The sequence below is a fragment of the Arachis ipaensis genome, chromosome B09 (genome assembly GCF_000816755.2).
Source record: "Arachis ipaensis cultivar K30076 chromosome B09, Araip1.1, whole genome shotgun sequence".
Classification (NCBI taxonomy): domain Eukaryota; kingdom Viridiplantae; phylum Streptophyta; class Magnoliopsida; order Fabales; family Fabaceae; genus Arachis; species Arachis ipaensis.
The window spans coordinates 87,073,512-87,083,406 of NC_029793.2; the positions used below are offsets into that span (position 1 = coordinate 87,073,512).

The 9,895-nt window shown below is 35.9% G+C and overlaps 1 protein-coding gene across 1 annotated transcript; it reads right to left on the reverse strand.

The window, feature by feature from the left end:
• On the reverse strand, positions 529–1,245 carry LOC107615659. The gene has a single exon (XM_016317705.2). It carries the CDS (start codon positions 1,162–1,164, stop codon positions 757–759), a length of 408 nt encoding a protein of 135 aa, XP_016173191.1. The 5' UTR covers positions 1,165–1,245; the 3' UTR covers positions 529–756.

The window sequence follows — 9,895 nt, forward strand, 5'->3', positions numbered from 1 at the left end:
TTTATATTTTATATTTAAATGTATATATTTTACTAATAATTAATTTTAATAGTTACTTTTAATGTAACCTAATATTATTATTAAAAAAATTAAAAAAATATCCTAAAATAAAATAGAATATTGATCGAAGGTTAGTGATAATTTTGTTGAAAGCCACGAGAGAAATGGATAATACATATGTATTTAGACTAGAACTTAGATTTTAATAAGTGTGGATATAGAAAAAAGTGAGTAGAGTAAAGTAAGAAAAACTAGTTGAAAATTGGCTATAAAAAGGTTTGGCCATCACCTATATTTCTTTTATATTGAATATATATAATATAATATATAATTAACTATTCTATTACTGCAATAAAAGGCAGAAGGTAGAAGAGATAAAAGTTTAGATAAATTTAATTTATTTGTTGCTATACGTACTGTAAAAATTTGAACATTCATAAATATATTTACAAATTACTAATTAAAATGATTCTTCCATCAATAACAAAAATTAAACTTACATGATTGTATGATGCAAAGAACTAGTTTTTCCTCTATCAACTAATCTTTGCTTCCGAAAGAATACCACTTCTTCTTCTTGAGATCCTTTTGATCCACCGTGTAATTGCTTTTCTCCAGGAATCAAAATTAATTTTTAAGAAGACAGCCAAAAAAAAGAAGACAAATCAACTTCTTTTACGACCGAAAAGTTAAATAAAATGATAATAATGTACATCAAAATAAAAAAATAAAATGACAAGAAAAACGTATATATGTTTACTTAGATGATGATTGTGTGACCAATTCATGTTGAATTGCGTTCATCAGCATGCTATCTTTCTCAAGATTGACAATGATTGGAAATCCATCAATCCCACGGGCAACGGCGTTCATGATCTCCGTCATCAATGACTTAAACTCCGTTATATCGAGTTTTCCGTTTTTATCCTGGTCGAACCTCTCGAATATTAACTTCAACATGCCCTCATCCATTGGCTTCATTGGTTGTGACTCCGAACCGAATGGCAAAAGCTTTCGGAATCCACCACGTACTTCCTCAAGGGAAAGCATGTCGTCGCCATTTTCGTCCACCATGTCGAAACATTCCTGGACAAATTTGTCAAAGCCATCTTTGTCGTCAATGAAATTGGTTACGGTGGTACTGTTAACTACCTCTTCGCTCATTGTGATTTTGACCCGAAAACAATAACAATGTTGGAATCTTTAGCGTTTTGTTTTGATGGTTGGGTGTGTGAGCAAGGGTATATAACTGCGTATACTTTAATTTGGTTGATTAATGTCTCGTGGACATGGTTTATATGTGTGTAAGGTAACGGTTGCCCTAGGTTCACGTTTTCTGATTATTGATTAGCCGTTAATTATATGGAAATTAATAAAATGGCAAAGACCTAAGAGTTAAAACAAATTATACCCTACTACAAACAAAAGGATACTTTACAACCGTAATTAAGATTTGAACATTATTTAATGAAAATTGCGAATAAGACAACGAAAGGTAAAAGTGTATGTTTAAAAACTACAAACTAATACAAAAAATTAGAGTGTTATAAAAGCCCACATATCGGGCTACTACAAAAATAATAAAAGAGAACTGAAAAGAACTCAAGGCTTCTCGCCAAAGAGGGGATCAAGTTTCTCGCCAGTGGCCTCGTCTTTTTTTGGAGAAAGAGGAAGCACAGAAATGGGCACAGCCGATACAGCAACCGAGGAGGCCTCAACAGCAACATTTTTGGGTTGGGCTACTTAGGGAGAAATCGGATCAGTCTGAGGTCCCGAGGTGGAAGACGGACCGACCTGAGGTCCCAAAGTCTTCAGATTTTGAGGAGGCTCCCCCTCATTGTCTGACTCGGGTGCATGGACTATCTTTCCGTCCATCACTATGTTATCCATGCTGAAGAGGGAGAGGTTGATACAAGGATTCATATCGGTTCGGAATTCCACAAATATTTCCGTTGTTACTATAGTCCAAACCAATAGTCAATCTTTAAATCAAACTAAATTTGGTTGTCACAAATAACAAATCCCAATTAAGAATTAACCGAAGTATTTAAACTCCGAGTCGTCTCACAAGGAATTGCAATGAAGTGGTCAATTATTGGCTATGAGGAACAAGGGGGGTTTAATTGATAAGGGGCAAGAAAGTAAAGGGGCAAGAATTGAATGACAAGAAGAATAAATCAAGCAAGTAACTAAAGAGTACTTAACAAGAATTTATCTTATTTCGTCATCCCCAATATTGGAAGAAGGTGTAAGTTATCTTCCATGAGAGAAAGTCAAACAAGACTAGTTAATCTCAAATCAAAAATCCTAATTAACTCACTAATTGAATTAGCAAGAGATTAGAATCATTAAAAATGATATTAACTAACAACTCTAGATCACCAATCTAAATTGGGTATTAATGACTCAAGATTGCCCAATTACTCTTCACAAGCCAAGAATGCTCAAAATCTACTTTAAAGCCTAACCAAGCAATTTGTCAAACACTTGGAAGGCATAAAAGGAAAGCATAGTAAAAAATATAAGAATAATAAATCTACCAACTACCAATTGCAAGAAAGTAAATCAACAACTCAAATCAACAATTATAAGACATCAAACATTAAAATTCATTAAAAGAGATCTAAATCCAACATGAGCATCCATGAACATAAAAGAGAGCACAAAAGGGAAATTAACAAGAAAACTAAGAGAATCAAAGTGTAGAAGCATGAAATTGTAGAAGAAACAAGATGAGAACAATAATCAAAACCTAGATCTAAGATAGAATTAAGCCTAAGAACCCTAATTCTAGAGAGAAGATGGAGCTTCTCTCTCTAGAAACTAACTTATATGATGCTATACTACCAAACAATTACTCCCCCCTTGCCCAAGCTTGAATTCTGCATGGAGGTCTCACCACTTGAGTATAGGTGCTGATTTCTGGCAATTGTATCAATGAGCTCTTGAGCCTCTTCAATTGTCTTTCTCATATGTATAGATCCACCAGTTGAGTGGTCTAGAGACATCTGGGCCTTTTCTGTAAGCCCACAGTAAAAGATGTCTAACTGCACCCATTCTGAAAACATTTCAGAGGGATATTTCCTTAGCATCTCTCTATACCTCTCCCAAGAATTATAAAGAGATTCATTATCCTCTTGTTTAAAGCCTTGGATGTCCAGCCTTAGCTGTGTCATCCTTTTTGGAGTGAAATATTGATTCAGGAATTTGTCTGATAACTGTTTCCATGTTCTTATGCTTACTGTGGGTTGGTTATTTAACCACCTCTTAGCTTGATCTTTTATAGCAAATAGAAACAGTAATAATCTGTAGACATCCTGATCTACCTCCTTATCACGTACTGTGTCAGCAATTTATAAGAACTATGCCAGAAACTCAGTAGGTTCTTCTTGTGGAAGACCGGAATATTGGCAATTTTGCTGCACCATGATAATGAGCTGAGAGTTTAGCTCAAAATTACTGGCTCTGATGGGGGTATACAGATACTACTCCCATATGAAGCAGTAGTGGGGTTAGCATATGACCTTAGAGTCCTTTGGACTGTTCATTTCCACTTAGGTCCATAATGGAGAAAGGGAGATGATGTGGATTGTAAATAAAAATTTTATTCCTTTTTTTTAAAATTAAAGAAATTAAAATAAAGTAAATAAAAAAATTGATGCAAGTTTCAAAAATAAAGAAAAGACAAAGAAATAAAAGAAATTAGAAAACTAAATTAATTAATTAATTAAAAAGCTTTGAAAATTTTTGGTGTGGATTTTCGAAAAAAAATGAGGAGAGAGAAAGTGGTTAGGAAGTTTTGAAAAAGATTTAAAAAGATAAATTTTTAAAATTGAAATTTTGACTTGACTAAATTTCAAATTTTGACTTGACTAACAAGAAACTACCACATTTTAAAAATTTTGACTAAGTCAACCTAAGGAATTTGAAAATGATGAGTAAATAAAGGAAAAGATATTTTTTTGAATTTAATGAGAAAAGAGAAAAACAATAAAATGACACCAAACTTAGAATTTTTAGATCAAAACAAAGAAAACAAACAAGAAAACTTTGAATGTCAAGATGAACACCAAGAACACTTTGAAGATCAAGATGAACACCAAGAACAAATTTTGAAAATTTTTAAAGAAATAAGGACACAAAAAATACCAAACTTAAAAATTTTTATACTTTGGACACTAATAATTTAAAAATGTATAAGATAAATAACAAAAGAGACCAAACAAGAAAATTTAAAGATCAAATAAGGAAAATTATCAAGAACAATTTGAAGATCAAGAAAGAACTAAGAAAAATATGAAGAAAAATAAAAACATGCAATTCGAAAAATTGAAGGAAAATAAAAATATGCAATTGACACCAAACTTAAAACATGAAACTAAACTCAAACAGGAGACTCAATTATTAGTTTTTTGGTTTTTATCTATTTATTAAAAATTTTCAAAAAATTCTAGAAAAAGAAAACAAGAATTTTAAAATTTTAACAAAAATAATAATAAAAGACTCAAAGAAAAATTAAAGATTAATAAAGAAAAATAAGATTTTTGAAAAGAAAATAAAAAACTCAAATTTAGTGACTCTAAACCAAAAAAGATAAATTTTTCCTAATCTAAGCAACAAGATGAACCGTTTGTTGTACAAACTCGAACAATCCCCAGCAACAACGCCAAAAACTTGGTGCACGGAATTGTGATCACACTTTTCACAACTCCGGTACAACTAACCAGCAAGTGCACTGGGTCGTCCAAGTAATACCTTACGTGAGTAAGGGTCGATCCCACGGAGATTGCCGGCTTGAAGCAAGCTATGGTTATCCTGTAAATCTTAGTCAGGAGATTCAAATGATATGAATGATTTTGTTTATGAAAAGTAAATAACATGAAATGAATTATACTTGTGATTCCGTAATGAGGAACAGGTTGAGGTTCTGGAGATACTCTGTCGTCTGAATCTCTGCTTTCCTACTGTCTTCTTCTCTAAACACGCATGGCTTCTTCTATGAACGGCTGTATGTTGGTGGATCACCGTTGTCAATGGCTACCATCCTTCCTCTCAGTTAAAATGGTCCAGGCACAGCTTCTGTACGGCTAATCATCTGTCGGATCTCTCGTCTCGGATGAAAAATACCAGGCACAGCTACCGCACGGCTAATCATCTGTCGGTTCTCACTCGTGTTTGAATAAGACCTCACTGTCCTTTTGCACACTGTCACTGCACCCAACATTTGTGAGTTTGAAGCTCATTTATTCTAGCCTTCACCACGAAGGTTCTGATCTCATGGCTTTGAATGTTCTGTTGTTAGGAGATGCAAGTCAAACTCGTGGATTAGAAACCCAAGAGATACGCACTCAAGCTGTCGCCCAATGACTACGTTGAGCTCAGATAGAACGGGAGTGGTTGTCAAGCACGCGTTCATAAATTTGAGAATGATGATGAGTGTCACAGATCATCATATTCTTTATATTGAAGTACGAGTGAGTATCTTAGAATAGAATCAAGCGTGATCGAATAGAAAACAATAGTAATTACATTAACCCATTGAGACACAGCAGAGCTCCTCATCCCCACCTATGGGGTTTAGAGACTCATGCCATAGAAGATAAAATATGAGATGTAAAAATGTCCTCCCTCTAAAATGAATCTCTAAAAGTAGTTTTTATAATAAACTAGTAACTTAGGTTTACAGAAAATGAGTAACTAAGTGCAGATAGTGCAGAAATCCACTTCCGGGGCCCACTTGGTGAGTGTTTGGGCTGAGCCTTGAAGTTTTCACGTGCATAGGCCATTCTTGGAGTTAAACGCCAGCTTGGGTGCCAGTTTGGGCGCTCAACTCCAGTTTTTGTGCCAGTTCCGGTGTTTTACGCCAAAAAAGGGTCTCCGGCTGGCGTTTAACGCCAGTTTGGGCCATCAAGTCTCGGACAAAGTATGGACTATTATATATTTCTAGAAAGCCCAAGATGTTAGCTTTCCAGACCAATTGAGAATGCACCAATTGGACTTCTGTAGCTACAGAAAAACGCGTTTGAGTGCAGGGAGGTCAGAATCCAACAGCATCTGCAGTCCTTTCTAAGCCTCTGAATCAGATTTTTGCTCAAGTCCCTCAATTTCAGCCAGAAAATACCTGAATTCACAGAAAAATACATAAACTCACAGTAAAGTCTAGAAATGTTATTTTTGCATAAAAACTAATAAAAATATAATAAAAAGTAACTAAAACATACCAAAAACTACCTAAAAACAATGCCAAAAAGCGTATAAATTATCCACTCATCAGACGCGTACGCATCCTCTACCCGTGCGCGTCGTCATCTTCTCAGTACTTGTCACGTGTACGTGTGATATATGCCCACGTGTCCTTTGGTAGCTCTCTCCTTGAAAACGCTACACTCGCGCCAAGAACGCTGTCCCACGCGTACGCGTCTCCTACGCGTACGCGTGGATATCAAAATGTCACTTCCACGCTGCCGCTCCATCCACGCGTTTGCGTGATCCTCCATTATTGCCACACCGAATTGAGAGTTGTTGATAACCAAACTTTGAATCCCACTTTGAGAGTTGTCCCATGCGCTCTTTGAAAGAATGCGTAACACTCGATGCTAAAGAGCACTGGTTTTCCCCCCACGCGTACGCGTCATCCACGCGTACACGTGGGTCTTCGAAAATGCCGCTCCACGCATACTGATAAACTATTATTTTATGATTTATCTTGTGCTAATTTGTGTAATTTTTATCAACTCTTTGCTCACTTATTCATACTAATTGCATGTTTTACATTTTCCTTCCTAATTTTGTACTATGATTGAAAACATGCTTCTTTGGCCTTAAAATTGCTAATTATTAATCCTCTCTTATTACCATTCAATGTCTTGATATGTGTGTTAAGTGATTTCAGAGTTTATAGGGCAGGAATGACTTAGAGGATGGAAAGGAAGCATGCAAAAGTGGAAGGAATACAAGAAACTCAAGGAATTGCTAAGCTGTCCAAGCTGACCTCCTGGTACTAAGTCGACCATAACTTGAGCTACAGATGTCCAAATGAGGCGGTTCCAGTTGCGTTGGAAAGCTAACATCCGGGGTTTCGAAATGATATATAGCTTTCCATAGTTGCCATGCTGTCAGGCGAGGCGCACGCGTGGATCACGCATAGGCGTGACCTGGCGAAAACTCAATCCATGCGTACGCGTGACAGTGCCGCATGCTGGACGTATCAGAAATTGCTGAGAGCGATTTCTGGACTATTTTTGACCCAGTTCTCGGCTCAGAAAACATAGATTAGAGGCTACAAAGTGGGGGAATCAAGGATTCATTGAGAAAACATTCCATAATTCACAATTTTAGGTTTTAGATGTAGTTTTTAGAGAGAGAGGCTCTCTCCTCTCTCTAGGTTTTTAGGATTTGGGATTTTTCTTAGTTTTAGGATTACTTCTTCTCCATTCCAGGTTCAATGTTCCTTAAATTTAGTTTCTCTTCTACTTTTATTTATTCTAGTTCTTTGGTTCATCTATTTCTCTTGTTAATTACTTATATTGCCATATTGGTTTATGAACTCTTCATGTTAGATTTGAATTTCTATTTAATGCAATTTGAGGTATTCCAGATTTATGATTTTAATTTAGCTTTCTACGTTCTTAGGTTGAATTGATTAATTGGTGACACTTGAGTTATCAAACTCATTTGTTGATTGATAATTGGAATTTGCTGGTTGATTTGGATCCCTCTAAAGCTAGTATTTCCTTAGGAGTTGACTAGAACTTGAGGAATCAAATTAATTAGTCCACTTGACTTTCCTTTATTTAGTAAGGGTTAACTAAGTGGGAGTAAAGAACAATTCTCATCACAATTGATAAGGATAACTAGGATAGGATTTCCGGTTTTCATACCTTGCTAAGAGCTTTATTAGTTATTAATTTACTTTCTTACAATTTACTTTTCCTGTTCATTATTCAAAAACCCTAAAAAGATAATCTTCCATAACCAATAATAAATACACCTCCCTGCAATTCCTTGAGAGATGACCCAATGTTTAAATACTTCGGTTATAAATTTTATTGGGTTTGCTTTAGTGACAAACAAGTTTTTGTACGAAAGGATTCTTTGTTGGTTTAGAAACTATACTTACAACGAGAATTTATTTGTGAATATCTTTACCGATAGAAAAACCGTTCGTCACGTACGCGCCACATACGTGTACGCGTCGCTGAAGAATGTAGCGCTCTTTGAAAAAGAGCACAGCGCCAGGGGTCATGCTATAGATGAACGTAGCATTCTCCAAATGAGAGTAGCGCTCTTTCTTCCCTGCCATGATCACAAAACAACTTCATCAATGCTCTGCATATCAATTTTTTCATCATTCAAATATTTATCATTTTTCTTGTATCATTTGCATAGAATTAAGCACAAAATCACCTAGCTCTTGACATATTAATGTATGATGAGAACTTCATTCAAATGCTTATTTAGTTGGAATAAAATAATGTATGAAATTAAGCTAAAACTACTTAAACTAACTAGTTAATCTAAACAAAAATGTGAATCCATCACCTACAAAATTCCCCACAATACTCACTATTAGTAACAGGGACACAGCAAAGAACAATATTATCTACCCAAGCATGAAGATTAGGGGGAACTTTGGTCAATAAATTCTTAATAACATGGCGAGACAAAAAGGCTACACCTACAAATACGAAAAATAAAGAAGACCGTTACCAAACAAATCGAACATCATTACGAAGAGGTCGGGTAAATCAAACTCAATCAAGGGAAAGCTATTCTTTTTAAAATCTTTCTACAGAGCAACCAAATGGTGCCTCTTTGATACAATATTATGTCAAAAGCGGCACCATTAGGGACTGTAGAGTGCATAAGCACAAAAGAAAATAGGTACGCAAACACAAACAAATATTCTTTCAAGAAAGAAGAGAGTCTTTCAAATCTTTTGGTAACAAACGTGTTTACTTCTCAAAACACTTCACACACTACAAGAAAAAGTGGTCAATGGCCACGCTTTTATGAGGGTGGCGATAGATTAGAGATTTCGCCACAATTTTTTTCCCACGCTTCAAAAGCGTGGCGAAAGGGTCAACGGCCACGCTTTCGTAAGGGTGGCAATTGATTAGAGAAACGGCCACATTTTTTTCTGCAATGCTTCAAAAGCGTGGCCATAGAGAGAAACAGTGACATTTGAAAAGCGTGAAGATAGGGTTTCGTTACGGCCACGCTTACAAAATGTGGCCATATCTTGGTACTCTTTTGTAATATAATCGACTAAGCTCACATCCCCTTTCACCCAGGCCAAATCCCCGCCACTAGCTCTTCCTCACCACGGTGGGCGAGCGTTCCACCATCGTTAGCATTGCTGTAACCTTTTTATTCCGCCTCCCTCTTTACTGTCTGAGAAACCAAGAACAGGGCAAGACCCTATTTTACTGTGCACCCACCCTCTGCCACTGCTGATACCCCAACGCCACCACTAGGCCGCCACTGTGTTGCTCTGGCCATTCACTCATCATCATCAATCTTTCCCTTCCCTTTCCCTGTTCCAATTCCCTGCTTCCCAGTTTCCCTTTTCATCTCATTTGATTTTATTTTTATTTGATTAATCTGGTTTAGCTCATTCTGTTTAGCTTGTTTAGTTCAACTAATTTAGTTTAGTTGAATTAGGTGGTTAGAGAATCTGGACTGGTTAGTGGATGTAGGTTTTGTTTTGTTTACTGCTGCTGTTCAGAATGGATTTGTCTTTCCGCTGAATGTTGACCTGGATGAACTTGTTTATTGTGCTATTTTGGTGTTGAATTCTGGACTTGTAATTGCTGTTTATTGTACTTTTGTTTATTGTCCAAAATAGATGCTGTGAAAGTGTTACTGTTTCATTAATTTTTCTAGGTTTATGATG

What these genes read in the sequence shown, in the direction of transcription:
- LOC107615659 (XM_016317705.2), bottom strand. Translation starts at nt 1,164, where the DNA reads ATGAGCGAAGAGGTAGTTAACAGTACCACCGTAACCAATTTCATTGAC.